This window comes from Euprymna scolopes, chromosome 2 (assembly GCF_053919585.1).
Source record: "Euprymna scolopes isolate OS-2025 chromosome 2, ASM5391958v1, whole genome shotgun sequence".
Classification (NCBI taxonomy): Eukaryota; Metazoa; Mollusca; class Cephalopoda; order Sepiida; family Sepiolidae; genus Euprymna; species Euprymna scolopes.
The window spans coordinates 62160173-62182211 of NC_136483.1; the positions used below are offsets into that span (position 1 = coordinate 62160173).

At 33.5% G+C, this 22039-nt stretch overlaps 1 protein-coding gene across 6 annotated transcripts in view; it reads left to right on the plus strand.

The window, feature by feature from the left end:
- Positions 1–22039, plus strand: part of LOC145291514 (ceramide kinase-like protein) — a 149812-nt gene that overhangs the window by 108436 nt on the left and 19337 nt on the right. For all 6 annotated transcript variants that reach the window (XM_080137485.1, XM_080137492.1, XM_080137507.1 and 3 more), the window contains exons 8-11: positions 3327–3476; positions 9213–9459; positions 16117–16166; positions 19894–20045. In XM_080137485.1, the coding sequence (XP_079993611.1) occupies positions 3327–3476; positions 9213–9459; positions 16117–16166; positions 19894–20045 (599 nt within the window). The remainder of the gene's footprint in view (positions 1–3326; positions 3477–9212; positions 9460–16116; positions 16167–19893; positions 20046–22039) is intronic.

Below are 22039 nucleotides of genomic sequence, written 5' to 3' on the forward strand. Positions count from 1 at the left end.
AAAATAAATTTTCAAAGTTCAAATGTTGCTGGATGCTAAAGGAAAATAATGGTTTAGGTTAATTTGTGAAGATAAAAAAAATGAAATAAAAAAAAAATAAAAAAATGGTAAAAAGTAAACACAGCAACCTAGACAGAAAACGCCTGCTGAGTTTTTAGAACAAGTCTTTGTAAATGATTTTTATTACAATGATTTCATGTGGACTGAAGAAATAACTATATTCCAACATGCCATGAAGCTGTCTGACAATTTCAAAATGATTAAATGGATTAACAAGCATCGATTAATAATCAATTCTTAAAGGTGTGAAATCTTCAACTGATATGTACATTAAACCATTATTCGCAATAAATTGATGGTTGGAGATTAAAATAAGTAAACTTTCCTTATTAACAATTAACTTTATAATTTGTATGATAGAGTGACGACTTCTTTCAGTTTAAATTTTTAAATAAAACTCGACATTGGCAGCCATTTTCTTTCTCTGTGTCTATGCATTATCAAAAAGATATTAAGTTATGTAAACAGTGTTGGAACTCGTATTATTTGGATTCATCAGACTACTGTTCTCATCTTGAGTGTGATTTTTCACAACGTTTTTGTCGATGTAAGGAACCAGTGGTTAGAGTACTTGGAAAAATCAATTGTAAATATAATATTCTACTGAAGATTGAAGGTTCAGTTCTCAGTTTGGGTGACCAAAAAATACAATGGTGAATTATTTAGGACCTTTATCCAATCATGGCTGATGGAGCAAGAGTATGCTATCCCCATGAAGTAAATAAAGGATTCCGTTCGAAATTCAATCCAAATTCCCTGGGTTTGACAGAAAAATTCCCGAGTTTAACAAGATACACCTGAAGATCAGAGGTTAGATTGACCGAAACGTGAAAATAACACTCAAGATGAGAACAGTAGTCCGATTAATCCAAATAATACAAATAACCAATCCTCATCTCAAAAATTCAGAAACATGTTGAAACTTGCCTTAAAAAAATGTAGTTTATAACAAAACTTTGAATGTTCCAATACTCTTTATAGAATTCAAATTTTGTTTTTGGATTATTCAAATAACTACTCTTATCTTTGGTCCTGGATATGACCTTAAACTATATCCAGTGGTGAGGCCCCAGCTTGCGGGCTTTGGGGGAGTGTGGGGCCACCCTTTAATTACCATTGCTCCCAGGTCCACTCTGACCCGGAGTGGTAGTACCTGTTAGGGTCCCAACTATGGGTTAAATAGAAACTGACTTGAAAACAACAAATATTCTATTAAAAAAATCTTTCTTCAAAATCTTTGGGTTCGGCATTAAATAACCTGAAAAGGGTTGATATGCCGTAAAACAAAAACAACCAACCAACTCTTATCTTTGTTATTATATTTACAACGTTTTAAATTCTTTTCAAACTCATTTGAACTGAATGAATATTTAAACTGAATCATTTACTTAATCCATTGGGGGGTGTAGATTATCATTAAGGAGAAGTCTTAAGTGGCACAACGGATAAAGGCGTTGATTGAGAATAATCTACCCCCATGGATCATATAAAAGGGTCAGTTTGAAATTACGTATCGGTTCTAGAATTCATAAAGATACACAGGAACAAGGTTGTAGGTTGCATCAAGAGGCTAACAGGTGCCACACCTTGCTCAAGGGTGATCTGAAATTGCAATCAGAGATATTCATTTTCTAGAGTTACTTGCTTACTTGAATACATACAGCGCTTAGTATTCCCAAATGGTGACCCATCTGGTACTGGCCAGGCTCAATGTCGCTAAGTTAACTTCAGTGATCTAACGAGAACCAGTGTATCACCGTGATATCCGTATATGATTTTTAATGTCACCATTATTTGTCATTTACTAGGTTCTGTTGGTTGATTAGTCTATCTCTATTTACTTCCCTTTTCATGCAGTGGCAAGGCTACAGTTAGATACAAAATCGGTGTTTAATGTGAGGAAAATCCAGCTCTCCAAAAAGAGTAACCTTTGATTAGAACAAAAATAAAAATTACTTCATTCTAGAAGAACCACCTGCTTCACTGAGGACAGAACAAATACTACACTATGAATGTAAAATTTGCAAAAATATTCAAATACGAGACGCATTAAAAAAATAATGCTTTCTATATTTTTATTCTGCCCAAATGGATGAGAGGGGATTACAAATTGCATTGTTATGATGAATGAACTCGTGTATTGATGATCTGAAAGTTTCTTCTCTATATTGCAAATATCAGCTGTGTGAGACTCTAACAAAGCAGCCCTGTCATGGACGTGCGTCAGAAGCAGAAATGTCTCATTGAATTCCGCCATGTAGAAAAATTGAACAAATTAATATTCACTGGCGCCTGTTGAACGTTTACGAAGCCAATGCAGTTGATGTTGGCACAGTTAGGAGATGGGTTTGTCGATTTCAGAATAGCGAAAGAGATATGAGTGACAAAGCGCACTCCAGACGCCCATGCACAGCCACCACCCCATAGCTGAGAATGATTGTGATTATATAGAAAAATAAATTCTAGAGCACAAAAGGTCGCCTGTTTTAATAGTACTACTTCCGGTTCTGTAGGTCTTTAATTTTTTGTTAAAAAATACGATGCATTACTTTTGAAATGGCTCTTTTGTACATCTAAACAAAGTAAACTAAAAGCCATCAAAAGGGGACAGGAGGGAGAGGGTCGCGGTCATCTTTTGTCCATCCTGTTCTTACCTAAAATCATTGCAGTCACTACAATACCACATTTACTCTAGGCACTATCCTACTTAAGCTATCTCAAGTTGTTGAAATTGTATTTTATTTATAAATAGTGCATCAAATGGATACCATAATCCTTAGTTTGTTGCACGTTATGATAACACAGATTCAGTACAACATTTCGTCCAGAACTGCCCAGTTGTTTCCAGCAAAATTTCTAGAGTAAATGTGATATTGTGGTGACTAATTCTTATTAATTCTTAACTATGCATCAAACGGATACCATAATACTTAGTTCATTGCAAAGGTCTATACAAAATTTCAATTTCAGCCAGATCGGCCTAGAAAAACTAGGACAGACAGACTAAGAGAAATATGATATAGATATGTACCAAAATTCATTGATTTTGGTTAGTCAATCTGTCATGCTTTAGTTTAAAATTTCCATCTATAAATAAGTTTCATTTTTAGTCAAGTCTGTGTATCTCATTAAGAGGCTCTGTCTGTTCGTCTGTTATGAATAAATTTAAAACAGAATTTTTATCAATAAATATGCTGACTGAATGAACGCATTTTTAGAATGTATTTATTTAATTTTCATGGAATGTCTATCTTTATCTTTTTCAGGAAAATTACGAGAAATGCCAACATATTCGATTAACCAAATGGCGACTGGTTTTCTCACTTTTGGTGGTCTTTTAATGGGTTATGGTGGCTTTGGAGATATGATCTACCGGTCAGAAAGACAGCGTTGGCTTGGTATTATGAGATATCCAGGTAAAGAAATGTTAAAGCTATTATTTTATTTATTTTTTTTTTTATTACATTTTCACCCCAAACAAGGCACATTGCCACTTTGTTGTAGAGGGCTACTATCAGGGACATACGCATCAGGGGTACTGTGTAGGAAGTTGGGCAGCAAGATGTCGGTTCACGTTACACTTGAACTTCATGTCAGTACAGTTGGGGAAGCAGGGACCCGGAAGAGAATTCCAAAGTCTAGCTGTTCTGGGGAAGAAACTACTGGAGTAGAAGGCTCTCTTGCATCTACGGATCTCTACTGTGAAGGGGTGGGATTTAGCTGCTTGTCAGGTTTGTCGGGGGTATTTATGTCGAGGGGGCACAAGTGCTTGCAGTTCGTCAGAGCATTCACCGTTAAAGTACTTGTAGAACAGGCAGATGTGACAGAGGCTGAAGTTTAGCTGACAGTTCAGGACCTATCAGATTGGTGACTCTCTTTTGAACCTTGTCTAGGAGCGAGAGACTAGTGGCAGATGCACCAGCCCAAATATGACAACAATACTCCATACATGGGCGAATGGTGGCCTTATAGAGGTATAGGATACTTTCAGGCGTTAATAGCTTTCTAGCACGCTAGCAAGAAACCACCTTCTTTGCAGCAGTCCTGGCAATGTTCTCAATGTAATTGCTCCAACTCATGTTTCCTGTGAACGTTAGGCCGAGGAGTTTAAAAGATGTACTTTCAGATAAAGAGTCATTGGCCATTGCTATTGGCGGTAGGGAAGGTTTCTTGTAATTATTGAAGGAAACAAGTCTTGGCAGCATTGAAGGTGACCATCCATTTTTGTCCCCATTCCACTACGGATCGGTCTTCATCTAGTGTTTCTGCCATTTTTTTAGATATGTGTTCATTTGTTTGCCTGTTGTGTCTGTTATAGAGCATGGTGTCATCAGCATATATACCCATCTCACAGACAATTTTGTTAGGGAGGTCATTTATGAATATTAGGAATAACAGAGGTCCAAGGATAGACTCCTGAGGCACTCCCACATTTATATCATATTGTTTAGATGTACGATCGTCAAGGACAACCTGAATTTTTCTCTTATCTAAGAAGGATCTAATTATGTTATGTATTCTTCCAGTGATGCCGTATGATCTGATTTTCTTGAGAAGACCCTCATGCCATACCTTGTCAAAAGCCTTAGATATATCTAGAGCTACCGCTCTACCCTCCCCCGCTTTGTCCAGTGAATGGTATATACTTTCTGAGATTAGTTAGGATGTCTGCTGTGGAACGAGCTTGCCTAAATCCATATTGTTGGTCGGTCAGAAGTTTAGCATCTGTAAGGTGATGGACTAGAGCTTGGTTAATTATGATCTCATATATTTTGGTGAAAAGTGGAAGGAGGCTTATGGGGCGATAATTTATTGGGTCAGTTCTTTCGCCAGAATTCTTAAAAACTGGCACTACAGAAGCAGTTTTCCAGCAGGCAGGAAAGCAAGATTCATTAAGGCATTTGTTGTAGAGTTTGGAGATAACTGGAGCTACTTCCCTTTCCATGCGCAACATGGCGCTACAAACATCCCGATATTATACAAATGTTGATGGAGCAGCTGCTCTAAGCGCTACCAAAGAGTTAGGGCTCCTGTACAACCAGTCGGGAACAGCAGCCAGGAACTGTCTATCTGGTACCCTCAACCCTCAGATGATGGTCAACCCAATCTGCTTGCACTGGCATTATGTTATTCAAGCACTCCCAAGTGTCCAGTTTAAGAGATGGGATGTGCCAGGAGTGGGGAAAAACAGTGTTCATTACCCTAGTCAGGAAACAAGATTGACCACAGAGTGTTTCTGTCGACTCCCAATGGTTCGACCTCTAAGCCTGGCTAATAGACAAAGAAGGAGTATAGAAGCCAGGCGATAGTGCCTTAAGCAGTTTAGGTTTGCAGACCGGTAATTTGCTTGAGTCACCAGCTCTAGGAAGGTTGTCATCCAAGACTGAAGAGGCCTTCCTCCCCTTAAGTTTAGCTTCAGAGTTTTCCTTCTCCTAGACGGATGACCTGGGAAGATCTACAGGTCCATCAGTACCGAGAGGGCTTGCCCTGTGCCTGGGTCCTAATCTAGGTATTTCTGTGACCCCGTGTGGGTGGTTAGTGTTGTTACTGGGTTAGTTTATAAAGGTTATATATCTACTGAGAAATTATACTCCTCAAAGTGATTACGGGACAATGCTATTTCATTGTTTGTTACTGGAGGAGGGGGTGAGTAAGAGTTCATGCAGTGGAAGCAGCTATATTTGTAAACAGGTTTGTTGGAAGGAGTTAATATGGCTTAATGTTTTTTTCCTTTAAATTTATAATTGAGGAAAAAATAAATAAATAAATAAATAAATAAAAAATAAAAGTAAAATAAAATAAATTTTCCTTCCTTAAACATATTTATTTATATTTTATTCCTAACACATATTTATTCACTTTAGTATTAATTAACTTCATGTTATCACTACACAATTTTATTCCTATTAACTACTTGTAATCATTGAAACGGAACTAACTGATAAGAAAAAGTAAGATGAAGTTAATGCTATTACAAATCAAACTAGGCATACATATGTTCACTTTTATTGTTTAGATTACTTGCTGAAACTCTCATCTATGCAAAGTAATATATTATAACAAAAGACAAAATTAAAATTGTCAGTTTTAAGTTGGAATGTAATGTAATACATGTTTGCACACGGGACCCAACACGTTGTAGCAGAGTATGTCGCAAGAAATAGAAGACAAGTAATAACTCAAGTAAGTTTTTTTCTTTTGTAACAACGGCATTTATTTCGTGGTACTTACCTGAATAAAACGTGAACATCTTCTCTCGCGTGATTGTGCTTATTTTTTCTGACCTCTGCCCTCTCTAATGTCATCCATGTCTCGAACGTGCTCTCATATGTGCTCCCAAACATTCTCCTCTGTCTGTTGCACATGTTCTTTTTTATAGTCTTTTTCTTTATCGTCATACGTATGCATTTGTATACATGCTCTGTTACAATAATGAAAAAGGTATTTATCAAAAGAGAAATGCTAACCCATACATGATACATTAATTTCACCTCTTGATTCAAGAAATAATAGAAATGTGTTAGTAATTAAGAGGTCAAATATTCATGTGTCTTAATGGAGAAACTGAATGTTAAATTTGTTGGTACGGCCATTTTGAAACGACAATAGTGTCTTTGTGCAATGCCAAGAACCACAACAGCAATTAATATAAATTGTTACAGCGAAAGAAGAATATGAAAGCATGCATGCATAATAAAATGTGTATTTTTGGATGTCATTGTTTTTTTTTTCTTTCCCTTTGCAAAACTCAACCATGTTCTGCAATGTTAAAAACAAAATCAACAATTTTCCTCTTCAAAACAACCGAATATCATGAATAAATATTTGAAAATATAAACAACTTGAAGCATAAAAACTTTTTTCAATATTACTGAATTCCGCATTAAATAACCTTAAAAGGGTTGATATGCTATAAAATAAAACAATCAAACCAAACGCTATAAATAAATATTTGAAGATACAAAGAACTTGTAAAGCATAATAACTTTTCCAAAATCATTGAATTCGCCATTAAATAACCTGAAAAGGGTTAATATTCTGTAAAACAAAAGAACTAAACCTAAACACCAAAACTGAATGAAGAAAAGGATATATCGTGCTGAAATCGAATCCAAAGACTTCTATCAAGAATTGAGTTAAGAATTGTCATAATAAAAGAAAGAAGCATTATTATAAAAACTTTTAATATATTTTTACCTACTTCTGTATATATCTATGTATATACGAGGGGTGTGCAATAAGTAATGCCCCTGACAACTTCCCATAGCAGTAGAGCAACGAAACGTGGCACAGTTATTAGTTTTTCTCTACATAGAAACCACCCAGAGTTATGCATTTCTCCCATCGTTTGATGCAGCTCTGGAGACTGTTTTTGTAGAACACCCCAGGTTGGTCCTCCAACCACGACGTGACTTCAGAAATCAAGGCTGCATCATCTGGGAAACACTTTCCTTTCAAAAACAACTTAATGGCTGGGAAGAGGTAAAAGTCAGAGGGTGCAAGGTCAGGAGAGTAGGGAGTATGGGGCAGGATTTCATAACCACACACCGTGCTTCTGATCTGGCAACATGCGAGTTGTGGACCGGGTAACTTTGCTGATCTTGCCCCGCCTCTTGATTTTTATAGCTTCCCTTCATTTCCTCAAAAGTGAAGCATAATAGGCTCCCGTAATTGTGGTACCCTTTGCCAGGAAATCTGTCATTACTACTCCGTCCTGGTGCCAGAAGATTGTGAGCATGACCTTGCCAGCGGAGGGCTGCACCCTTGCCTTCTTTGGAGGTAGTGAGTCCAAGTGCTTCCACTGCATTGACTGGGCTTTGGTCTCTGGATCATAGTGATGGACCCAGGTTTCATCCTGTGCAATCAGTCTTTTGAAAAACTTTGATTCCTCTTCTTGGCACATCTCCAAATTCATCCTCGAGCACTTGACGCATTCTTGCTTCTGGAATGGTATGAGCAACCTGGGAATCCATCTGGCAGACACCTTATACATATGCAAATGGTCATGAATGATAGTTTCCTCAGACCCTGTACTAATCTTGACATCTTGGGCTATTTGGCGAATAGTAATGCGCTGATCTTCCAAAATGGCAGCCTCAACTTGACGGACAGATGCCTCATCAATGGCAGATGCCTCATCAAAAGTCTCCTGCGGTGTGCATCCTTTCAAATACAAAAACCGGATCACTGCTCGACATTCAACAGGCTCCATTTCACACATGACTCAGTTCAAACAAACACCTGTAAAACAGAAACTACAATTAGTTCAGGGCTGTAATTTGCCACATAACCCGTAGAGATATAAAACATTGCACATGCAAAATTTCAGTTAGATCAGACAACTGGAAGTGGGTCAGGGGCATTACTTATTGCACGCCCCTCGTATTTTACAAGGTTAATTTATTGAAATGAAAGTACATTGAATAATCTCTTTCTTTTTCAATATCAAGCAAATACACAAATAATGAGCATTGTAGTCATCAGACGATTTTTTACTTGTGTGTCACTGCTTATCAAAGGTCAAAAGGTCACTCAAGGATAAAAGTTTACGAGTATCAGATGGCTACTGACAACACTGTGATTATCGGTAGTGGTAGAAATTGTCTAGAATTTGATTATTTAAGAGCGCGATTCAACAAAAACTTGTTTATGTTAGGCTTGAAACCAACCATGTTATAGTAAGCTAGAAAGCAACCCTGTGGTATTGTGTTCCACAGACGGGCAAGTCTAGAAGAGAAATTTTGTTCATGGAATTTTGATTTAGTTTTAGGTACAGATAGAGAGGAGACATTGTTGACAGTGTTTGTAGGTAGACAATTGTTTGTTGTGAATCTTTTACAAGAGGGTGTGGGACCAAAGATTGAAACTCAGTTGAGCACGTGATATGAAAATAACGATAGAGCTACATCTCTTCTATAAGAAAGAGGTAGTAGGGAGAAGAGAACGACATCACCAACTAGATTTCGAAGCCAGTTTTGTAACTTATCAAGGCAGGAAGAGATGCTCTGAAAAGCTCCTCCCAGATTTGTCAATATCCACACAAAGAGGCTTAAAAGAATAAAAGCATTAAAATAAATGAATTCGAAGGTTGATTAAGTGTATTTTCTCATTCAAAATTAATTTTCAATTTTTTTTTTTTTTTTTTTCTGTAGTTTTTTTGGTGAGTGGAATATTTACCCTGCGAAAATTTGATGCTGAAATCGAATACAAGGAGTTCTACCAGGAAGCAACACCAGAAGAGGCAGAACAAGAACAGAGAGAACAGGAAATAGAAGAGGAGGAACATGAAGGGGAAGAAGAAATTAAACAGAAAGACAAAGAAAAGGCCAAAAAATACAAAGAGAAAGAGAAAGATGCCAAAAAAGCAAATAAAGCACAAGAAAAGGCAGAACGGAAAAAGTAAGACATTTTTTCTTTTCAATCTTTTTTATATATAAAACTACTTTTTTGTTTTTCATTTCTTTTTTAGTTATTAAGGATTAGATGGCCTCTCCCACTTGCTATCGAATTTATTTAAGTTCTATTCACTGCTTAAAATCATTAGAACGAAACTAATCAATAAGAAAAAATAAAACTAATCAATAACAAAATACAAAACTAATTAATAAGAAAAGGACAAGCTAATCTTTGCTCATAAAAATTAAATTTGTATGCATGATTATTCTTTCCTTTTATATTATCCGTTATTTTAAAGATTAAGCCTCCTATTTTTTGTCTCATAAAATGAAATTTGCATACATGATTATTCATATCATGAGGCAAACCGGGCACATATTTGCTTTTATCATAAATATTTTTTTTTTTTTTTTTGCAAATCGAAATAAAACTTTTTGTCATTGTTCATTATCCCTCATTCTTTTATTTCTTTGTTCTTTTATTCCTTTGTTCCTTTGTTCTTACTCCCTCATTCTTATAACGTCGTTCTTTTTCACTTTAATCCTTCATTTGTCAATCCTTCATTCTTATATTCCATTCATTTTTTCCATCATTCTTTTATTCCATTCGTTTTTCCATTATGCTTTTATTCCATTTTTCTTCTGATTCTTTCAAATTGCTTCATTACTTTTGCACATTTTTTTTTGTTTTTGTTGCTGTCTGTTATTTTATAATACACAGCACTCCTCACACTTTAATATGCTTTTAAGAAGACAAGCAAAGAAGTAGCGTGTGAACCACCTGACATCCGGTCATAAGAGTCTGCTTAGATAGCCATTAGCATTACATAACCAAATATAAAACTCCATTCTTTTGTCTTATAATTTTCTCAGAATTGGTTCATTAATTTTTTAGAAAATTTTGCATATTATAGTTATAGAACAATAAATGCAAAAAATGATTTTTACAGAAAATTTTAGTATTGAAAACTAAAATATTTTAAAATAGCAAAAAATGTAATTTTTTGCCAATTTTTCATGAAATTTTCTTTTAGTTTTTGCTCAAAATCCACTAAAAATTGAGATTAATGGTTATTTTCCTGAAACAAGTACTGATAATGCCAGGAGAACGTTTATTTTTAAAAAAAGTCCGTTGAATAACCAAAATTTCACTTTTTCATAAATATCTAAATTTTGTATTAGTTAACTCCCTTTAGCTAATCCCTTTAGACTAACATTAGCCTGATTATCTGCCTTTTATTATCAACAACTTCCTGTAAGGTTGGCAATCAATAAACAACCCTATAACACGGCTCTATGTTTTCAACATATCTATCCAAGCAATTCTAGTGAACTAACGTCATATATCATAACAATGCTTATTGAATTTTCCCCCAAAAAATGAACAAAATTTTTGATTGATTGTTATTCACATTATTTAAATAGTAGTCATCACAGGAGAAGACAACTCATGTTTTACTCGTTTTTAAGTTAAAATCACAAATTTAAATGTTTTATTTCAATATTTCGATTTGGAAATAATAGGCAATCCTATGTTAAGCAATTGAGTTAAAATTTTGTTAATTCTTTTTTTATTGCCATGCAAATGATTACACTTAATTATAAAGAAATTGATTGAAAATTCAGCAGTTCACTTGTCACAGCTATCATAAAAAGTATTCTCACGTCAGTGTTGTGTGTGAGAGCTGGTTATTTAGTTACAAAAACAAACAATTCATGTCGCGGTCATTCTCATTGGATTTATAATTATGATTCCAATAAAAATTACTGGCTCTACCAGATAAAGTTATTTGAGCATATGTGTTTCCTGACCTAAAAATTTACCAAACATTGAGGATTTTTTTCCTTCCCCTTTGCAAACCTCAATCATGCTCTGCAAAGTCAAAAACAAAAACAATTTTATTTTACAAAACAACCAAACAAAACACCATGAATAAATATTTGAAGATATAAAGAACTTGAAGCTGAAGTGTTAAAATTAAAGTTTTCCTTTTAACTGCCGAAAACTGTTAAATATTCTTGCAAAAAAAAAAGCTTTTCTTCTTCATCTTCAACGTTCTTGGCACACACAACAAACGACAATCCTTTTTTTCTTCTCGCTTTGACGTTCGTAGAAAATCTGTGTTTATTTCTTCCTGCTGACATGCAACTTAACCGTGCTTTCAAAACAAACAATCTTCCCTAACGAAAGAAATAATGGCTTTTTATATGCTCATGCATTTTAATTTGCATATGTCACCTTTTCGTTTCCTATCAGTCAGGTTTCGAGTTTGAGTGTCGGTGACTTTTCACAATACGCACACGCCACCTTTGGATGCTTGTTTTATATGACAATTGTTATAGAAGCATAACATGTTTTAACAAAATGATTTGATTCAACAGCAAATAAGATGAAAAGAGTTGATATGCTGTAAAACAAAACAACCAAACCAAATTTAATAAAAAGCTGATCTTCTTTCTGACATCTGAAACATTCTCATTTGCAAGAATAAGAAAAGTTAAGACTAATAAACATGAATTGAAATCCAAAGTTTTAGATTTTTCCATCATGTTTTATTTGTAATTTTCTTATTCATATTATTTGAATATTTTGATCTGTTGTCTTCATCTTGATTCATTAAAATGTTGCTTAAGAGATATTCTACAGTAAGGTTATAAGTTTAATCCCTGATTCAGATACGGCACTAATTTTTTTCTTTTCTCGATTTCAGAGACATATTGGATTAAGTGTTTTATTGAACTAAAGAGTATGAAACATATTCCCACACTTATACCAGGTTCTTTTACTCAAAAATGTAGAAATTCATAAACAGACCAAAAGATTGTTTTACATATACTGGGAGACCTAGTATAGAATTTAATACAATATGGGAACTATTAATTATAAAAACTGGATAAAGTTACAATTAAAAAAAGTGTGTATATAAACCCTGTGTATCGCTTTATTGCGGGTCAATATTTTTTTTAATTTTGAAATTGCTGTGAAATGCAGAGAATTGTTATTTCTCTGAGTTTTGTGGAATTTGAAAAAGTATTTTGAAAATTATGCTAATTTCTCTATTTTCCAAAATGCCTAGAAAGGGTCGCTTGACAGCTAGTGAAAAGGAACGTGTTGTTGCAGGCCTTGCAGAAGGTTTATCTCTCTTAAATCTAGCCAAGAAGCTTGGAAGCGATCGAAGAACATTGTCTTCATTCGTTGAAAATCCAAACATCAAATCAAGGAAGGACAAAAACACAAAAAAGTCAGTTTCTTCTCGTGATGTTAGAAAAATTTGCTGTCAACTTATCAAGCAGCCAGGCAGCAACAGTGCTGCTATATTTGACAAGGCTGGAATACCTTCCTTGTTCAGAAAGACATGCTGCAATGTCTTAAACGAAATTGCAAGAAGCATTAAGCCCATAGCAAGACCTGTTTTAAACCAAACTTATAAGAAAAAATATTTGGCTTCGGCTCAGAAATACATGAAAACCAGCTTTGAAAATGTTCCTTTCACCGATGAGACCAGAGCAATCCTTGATGGACCAGATGGGTGGGCCAAAGTTTCTCTTGGATTTCTTACCCCTCATCGAGTCTGTCATCAACAGGGAGGTGGAGGTGTCATGTTTTGGACTGAAATAATCTATGATGAACTAATTGAACCATTTTGAGTGTTAGAAAGTGTCAAACTGACAAGCCAGTCTCATATTTTATTTTTAAATGAGCATTTGTCGCAATGGCTTGATGACCTTCCATTGACACATTGATTTTTATGCACGACAATGCACCATCCAATTCAGCCAAGGCTATGACATCCTACCTTAAGTTATTAGGCATCAGTGGAGAAAATTTGATGACATGGCCACCTTGTTCTCCGGATATAAACCCAATTGAGCATCTCTGGTCAATAATAAAGATGAAAGTTTATGAAGGAGATGTTCAATTTTCGTCAAAGGATGAAATTTGGAGGAAGATTTTGGAAGTTTCCTATAGCATCACATCATCTCAAATCCGCCAATTGACATCATCAGTTGACAAGAGGCTATTCAAAATGATTTTGAAGCATGGGAGTTATGTTGATAAATAAATGTTTCCTTAAACAAAATAATGTGAAATTCGTTCTTGTTTTTTGTTAATATTGTTACTGGATATGTTCTTTATTTATAAATAGAAATATGAAGTTAGAATATTGTTTTGTTACTGAAAATATACATTTTAGACACTTAAAGTGATACACACTTAAAGTTACCAGAAAATTAAAAAAATCAGCATAACTTTCAAAATATTTATTCAAATTCCACAAAAATCAGGGAAATAAGGTACTTTGTTAAAATATTCTAGTGTACCAAATTTCACTTCTCTGCATTTCATAGCCATTTCAAAATTAAAAAAATATTGACCTGCAATAAAGCGATACACAGGGTTATATATATAAGTTAAAAGAATAAAGTGTAAAGTTACATAGGAACTTTCTGGAATTATCAAATCAATAAGGGTTACAGTAAAGGAAATAGGAGAGAATCCTTTTTAGGCCATGAAATTTCAAAGCTAAACGCTTCTCATCAGAATAGGATAAAATGTCGGCATCATACAAAGATAAAGGTAAAAAAACAACACTGACTTTAAAAACATTCAGATTAGAAATGGAAAAATTATAATTTGTGGGGTAATATTATGGAGACAAAAGAAAGAAGAGTATGAAAGAAACAATAAAAAAACATTTTTTTAATTTGAAGCAAATTTTTTTCCAAAAAATTAAATTTTTTTTTTTTTGCTCCTCTTAATAGGATAGTTTTTTTTATCCTGATAGGTTCAACTTATTGCAAATTTATTTTTCAGTTCAATTTTATTACTATATATGTGTGTGTGTGCGTATGTGATATATAGTTATAAATAATAATATTGGGCATCTAAAAAGCAGAATTGATTTAATGCTCTCATAATTCATACTAGAATTGCCTGTAAAGGCCCATGGCTTAATTGATAAAGTGTTTAGTAAAATTTAGTTGTAAGTGAAACTCTTTTGTAAGTTGAAGGTTTAATCCAGTATGGACGATGGTCAGAATACAGTCAAGAACATGCTCCTCCCATGAATTAAATAAAGGGTTCCGTTCAAATTCCTTACAGATTTTCAAGTTCGACGCAGATTCCCAAGGTCACTAAAATATATCTGGAGAATGTCAGTGGTTACATCGGTCGACACATTGTGAAAATAGCACTCAAAATGGGAACAATAGTTCGAATAATCAAAATGATATGGAAAATTAAATATTAGTCTTAGTTTTGAATAGGAAGCCATGTTTAATTTCAGAAAAGTTTCTGATGGGTAGCTAATCTGTACAAGTTCTGGAGATGAAAAAGAGTTTTTGATGGGTTGTTGATCTGTATAAGCCTTTGACTTTAAAATTTTGCAAGCAAAACGCAAAGATCGTATGTGAACATAAAAAATTATATGAGCAGGAATTCAAATGATCCAATATTTTTATGGAGAAATTCCGGTTTCTGATTGGTTGCTAGCAGTTCCAATCGCCAGTGTCTATAATAGAATCTTCGAATTTTCTTTAATAAGTCATTTAATAAAAAAAAAATATTGAAACTAAGTATATCTTTACAGCAGTGGGAGTAAAACATTTTAGAGGTATTAACCCACAATTTTTATTTCCTTATTTCAGAAAATTGTCAAGGATTGTTTCTCACTTTCACAGCAAAGTGGTTGGTTATTGTATGCGATAATATGTATTTGTATGGGATAATATGTATTTGTATGCGATAATATGTATTTGTATGTGATAATATGTATTTGTATGTGATAATATGTATTTGTATGTGATAATATGTATTTGTATGTGATAATATGTATTTGTATTTGATAATATGTATTTGTATGTGATAATATGTATTCATATGTAATAATATGTATTTGTATGCGATAATATGTATTTGTATGCAATAATATGTATTTGCATTTGATAATATGTATTCATATGTGATAATAAGTATTTGTATATGATAATATGTATTTGTATGTGATAATGTGTATTTGTATGTGATAATGTGTATTTGTATGTGATAATGTGTATTTGTATTTGATAATATGTATTCATATGTGATAATATGTATTTGTATTTGATAATGTGTATTTGTATTTGATAATGTGTATTTGTATTTGATAATGTGTATTTGTATGTGATAATGTGTATTTGTATTTGATAATGTGTATTTGTATTTGATAATGTGTATTTGTATTTGATATTTATTCGTATTTGATAATATGTATTCGTATTTGATAATATGTATTCGTATTTGATAATATGTATTCGTATTTGATAATATGTATTCATATGTGATAATATGTATTTGTATATGATAATATGTATTTGCATGCGATAATATGTATTTGCATGCGATAATATGTATTTGTATGCGATAATCTGTATTCGTATTTGATAATATGTATTCGTATTTGATAATATGTATTCGTATTTGATATGTATTCATATGTGATGATATGTATTTGCATGCGATAATATGTATTTGTATGCGATAAAATGTATTCATATGTGATAATACATAATAAGCAGATGGAAGAGTTTTGCTTAAATTATATCTTAAAAAAATTGAAAAGCATTTTATTTTTTTAAATGTTTTAAAATTTTTCATAAAAATTTCTTTGTTTTTATTTAGTGAAGAAAACGGTGTTAAAGATGATATGGTCGCATTACCTGCAGATCCTGGTAAGTAAAATGCTTAATGCTGCATTTAAATACATTACAGACCAGTTATCAGCTCTCTGCACTCCATATTCAAAAAGAATGTGTCTTTTATAGTGTCAGACCTGACTGATAGGTTAATTATCAGTATTTATGAACAACTAGAACACAGATAAGATATGCAGAAAAAGTATCATGACAGAACAGCTTATGATTTACCAGTATTTGCCTTTGGACAATATGTACGTAGACTAGATAACCAAATGGAGAAATGGAAACCAGAAATGGTTGTGGGTAAATATGCAAAACCTATATCATACATCCTTCAACTGTGAAATGAATCTTTAAAAAAACAAAAAAGAGTGTAGATAAGATGGAACATTCACCTGTAAACAGGTTCATTTTAATGATCACATCAGTTCATCACAAACTGGACACACTAATACGAACAATATCTCACTCCAATTAACTCCAAAACAATCAACATATAACACAAGAAGAAGTGACCGTGAAATACATAGGCCCAAAACGATATAAGCAACAAATATTGTACATAAAAATTATCTGAACAATGTTTACTTTTCTATCTGGTAAGAGGGATGTAATAATATCATGTAACTGTAACTCTTTGATGTAGGAAAACCGGTCTTGGGTGCCTGGATATGGGTAAAACAACATGCGTGTTTCATTTTTGTTTGTACGTTAAATAAATCATCAATCTCATAACAATGTATGTGTTACAATTTATCATGCCTCAATAAAACATTATTACAGGGCGTGGCCACAATTGTCTGAACACCAGTTGTATGACTGGGCAAATACGTCCTTCTCCTTCGAAGTTCTGTACAAAAAAAGAGAGAGCAAGACAGAATCAGAAGTCACCTTACATCCTTTCAGTTTTGATATGATCCCCTTTCCCAATTCGGTTGTGGAAAGGGAAGACAACTCGTCCTCTTCCTTAAACATAGTATTCAACATGATTTCCTTCCTAATTTTATACTTTTATAATATTAGAAAAATTAAACCCCTAATACGGTTCACAGATCAACGAATTAAAGAGTCAAACTACCAGCTACAGATTCTTTGGTATTTTGGCTGGTACAAGTTCCCTAAACATGATTCTAAAAGGACTTTAAACATGATTCCCTGGGGAAGTGCAAGAATCCATACTTGTGAAAACTCCTACTGTTAAGGAACAGTCATATGTTCTTGTAAATAAAAATGAGATAAGATAGCCGAGAATTCGAACCTGGAAAGCTAGGTGTGGAATTAAGAATTCCGATCATAAGTTTAAAATAAATAATACAGATATGTTATTGAAAAGGAATGCGTTGTTAGTAATGTTATTGAAAAAAGGAATTTGATGATTCAATTCTGTTTATGAAAATGAAATTAAAATTAGGAATTTAAAACGAAAATGATAAACATATTTGTAAAATAGGTTAGTCGGAAATGAGGTTAGAGAATTTTTCTTTGCAAGCATGTGTGGTCGATGCACGTGTTTTTGGCATGTTTTAAGCAACATGAGGCATGTCAGGCCACGGGATCGATATACACATTGTTTGGTCATGCAATGACGTCATGAGTAAGGGATGAGTTCTCAACATAGTTAGAGCTTTAGGAGAGTCAGAGAAGTCAGACAAGTTCGGACAGACAGAGCTGACATCTGCCTTGGAAGCGAAGGTTAGAAGAAGGAAATAATGTAGAAACTTTGAATTCCTTGATGCAAAGCCATTGACCAGTCGAATGGAATAAATGAACATCATCATATTTTGTAACTGTCGTCTTCATGTTATGTCATTCAACAACAAAGGTATTGTGAATTTGTATTATAAGAACTTTGTGTATAATCTCATCTAAGAATGTGTCTCTATCATCTTAAGAATGTGCCTCCCTCTCCGTATCAATAAATAATGAGTGGTCCTTCATTATGATAAAAGACTGAAAATCCTCATCTCAAAAATATATCTGTTAAAGATAATGTTTATAGAAACACTCCCAGAACTATCAAACAGTATAAATGTCAATCTCTCTTCTATCTATCTCTTCTATCAATCCCCTCTCAATGTGTATTACATGTCACTGTCTGTATTAAATGCACCCTCTTTATATGTACCCTGTCTATGTCTCCAATATTAACAAGCAACAACAAATATAACATACGTCATCCCTTCTAATATAACTCCTATGCAATACTACATCTGGTCTATCATTGCATTTTGCATACTATCCCAACTAAGGTGTTGAACGCCATTGACTACCTATGACATTCTGGAATACAAGTCTCTTTGCCCATTTTAATTCCAACTTATGAAGGACCTCCACATGTATTCTATGTCCATAGGTCTAATTGCATTTATTGTGCCAGAAATAGGTTCCAAAAATTCATTATTTAAGGACTCCACCATTTGACCCTCTATGGTCAGCATTGACATTGACAACACAAGTGACAAAAAAAAACATAAAAAAAGCACAAAACCAACAAAAATAACGCATAAACAAACCAAGCAAAGAAAAAAGGTATCTGTTAGAAGATAACGGTATATCGTGTGTGTGTTTGTGCATTCAGTAAAGGATGAAATTTTCTTTTTTTTTTTTTTTTAATCAGTTCTCTCCTCTTAGACTAATCCAATTTTGGGTGATAATGCATATTTATTTATCCAAACGAATTCCTGTTTTGAAAGTAAATGATGGCGAAAACGAAAGAAGAAATTGGGGAACATAATTTGGCAGGGTTGCCAAATTTGTTGACACCGTTTACTTCATATGACTTTCAAAACAATAATTGTTCAGATAAGTAAATCTGTATTATCCCCCAATTTTGTTTTGTTAAATGCGTTTGTGCATTCTTTCCTTTTGTTTTTCAATATGCCTGTTTCATGCCCTGACTTTGTGTGTCTGTTAATTGTGCACAGGAATGTCTTAGAAAAAGAAATCTTACGTTCTGTATTTTTTCTATAGTAATGTTAAAACTCTTTGCCTCCCTCTCTTGCATTCTCTCTCTTTCTGTTCATCACCCCGCCACTTTTTCTACTACTTATCCTTCTCCACTTTCCCTTTTTTCTCTTTTCCTTTTTTTTTCTCTTTCCATCCGCCTCTTTCTTTTTCTTTAAACCACACACCATGAAAAATTTGTAATGTTGTAGATATAAAATAACAGGTAAAATTGCAGTATAATTAACAATCGAGGATTCGTAAATAAAAAAAAATGAAAACAACTAATTTATAACAAACGAAGTACTTTATTGACTTGTATACTTTTAACATATTGAAACTATAAGTTCTTTTTTATTTATAAATTTTATTTCTATGATAGTTTTATCGACAAGATGGCAACCAAAGTAATTCTTTTACCTTGCTAAACTTAGATAATAAATATAGTTTTATGGGTGTATTTGTTTGGGAAATGGCTAACCACTCTGAATTAAGATTAATAATAGGGGGTACTCGTAAGAAGTGGGGTTTCGGAGGGGGGTACTATGTTTCAGCATAAATTTAACTGAAATAAAGCCACCTTTTGGTATGATAAGATATACGAACATCGAAAAAATTCTGAAATAAAAAAAAACTTAGTTTTAGCATGTTAAAAGTATGCAGGTCAGTAGATAATTAAATTCTACTACATTTGGTGTAAGTTATTTTTATTGTTTACAATTTCTCAACTATACTGCCTTTTTACATAACAAAAAACTTATATTTTAAGACATTTTAAAGACTTTTAATTTAAATCTATTCTTTTATCTTTTTTTAGGCTGGGTGAAATTTGCTGGTAGTTTTGTTGGCATCTTTTTTTTCTCAAGTCTTGAGAACCTTCCACATGAAGATCAATTTTCTGAAGTGTCACTTTGTAATAATACAATGGAAATGCTCAAGCTCGGATTTGAAATGATGAAAAAACTCAAGGTAAGTATGAGTATAATGAATTTTTAAAAAAATCATGCACTCCAACTTAACACAAATTGTTTACGAACCCACCTGTATACCTGCCACTGAGACAGTATGCAAGTCTTCTAGACCTTTTTCTGACAACTTGTTGAGAACTGTGCTCATCTTCCGTTCTGTTTTCATTGAGATCTTCTGATCACTCATTTGTCTCTGTTAAGATAAAAACAAAATGTTTATTTAATAAACTCTTAGATGTACCTCTTCATTGTACACTATATCTATATTCTATTGTTGATTGGGATAACTTCCAAACATTTATATTATTAGCTATATCTCTGCATTCAATATTAAAAAAAAAGTGCCCTCTATAGTATCAGACCTGACAGAATGGTTAATTATCGGTATAGACTGCTTCATACCCTCTAAGAAATTCCAGCAAAATCTTAACAGGCAATTATAGTTCACTCCAGAATGCGCCACTGCCATTGCATATAAAAACCACCTTTTCCATTGCTTTCAACGAAATCGTGAAACTGAAGCCACCTTTAGGACTGCCAGCAACCATTTTAAAAGAGTAATAAAGAATTTGTATGTTCAGTACATCAAGTCAAAAGTAGCTGAACAGCAGCTTGGTTCTCACCAGTTTTGGCAAATAACAAACAGGGTCATGAACAGAGGCATGTTCTTTATCCTAACCGTTATCAATGAACCTGAAATAATTTCGTCAGCATCTCACAAAGCAAAATTCTTTGCCAAGAACTTTGCAGCAAATTCTACCCTTTGTGATCAGGGCTGCTTACCCCTCGTGTTTTCTTCTGTGACTGAGAACACACTATGCAACATATCTTTGCATGATGTTGCATTGCTTATTAAAACTCTTTATTCCAGTAAAGCAACTGGCCCTGATGGCATTCCAATAATAGTACTTAAAAAGCTTCAACCAGAACTAGCCCCCATACTTATGAAGCTGTTTAAGTGTTGCCTTAAAGAGAAATGCTTCCCAACACCCTGGAAAACTTCATCAGTTTGCCCTGATTTAAAAATTCTGGAGATCGATTATCTGCCTTTCAATACAGATCAATCGATCTCCTGTGTGTCATGAGTAAGTTTCTGGAATTGGTGATGAATAAAAAAAAGTGGTCAATTATCTCAGCAAAAATAGCCTGCTCAGTGACATGCAATATGGTTTCTGTTCTGCTAGATCTACAGCTGATGTTCTGACTCTAATATCCCACAGGATTAGCAAATCTCTCGATGAGGGCTTCGTCTCTAGGGACATAGCTCTTGACATATTCAAATTTCCTAAACCATGTAATCTCAAACTTGACATATTCAAATTTCCTAAAACATGTAACCTCAAACTTAAGGGTAGTCATTCCTATGCTCTACCCTGTTCTCTCTTTCTTTTTCTCTTCCTGTTTGCACACTGTATTTTGTGCAATGTGTTGGTGAAGTTGTCTATTTTATTGTTCCAAAAATCCTTTCCCAAAATAGTGTCTTGTAAACATGATACAGTTAAGTAAATTCTGCTTCTTATCAGTTGTAAGAAACTTATCTTGAAACTGCTTTTAAATTCACCGTTTTTACAGATTTTTGTATGAAAATTATTTCTTAATTTCAGGGACATTCCCTGTTTTTCTTGTATTTCTTTTCATTCTTTTTATACTATTTGCTTCTTTTTAACCTCGTTATAAATCTAAGTAATACGCCATATATTAACCTGCTCCCTCCCTCATAAAAATAAATACCTCCTTGGAAATCGATAAAAATTATGTACATGAATGCAATATTCCTTCCAGGTCCCTAATCCTAACAATAAGTAGCATATATATATATATATATATATATATATATATATATATATATAACTGAAATCCGTTACCCATCTTGTACCCTTTCACTTTAATAGACTCTTAGTGAGAAGGATTAAATAAAAATAAAAAGGTTATTTGAATTTATATTAGTAAAATACTTAGTTGTGTATTTTTTATTTTCAATGAAGAGTAGACAAC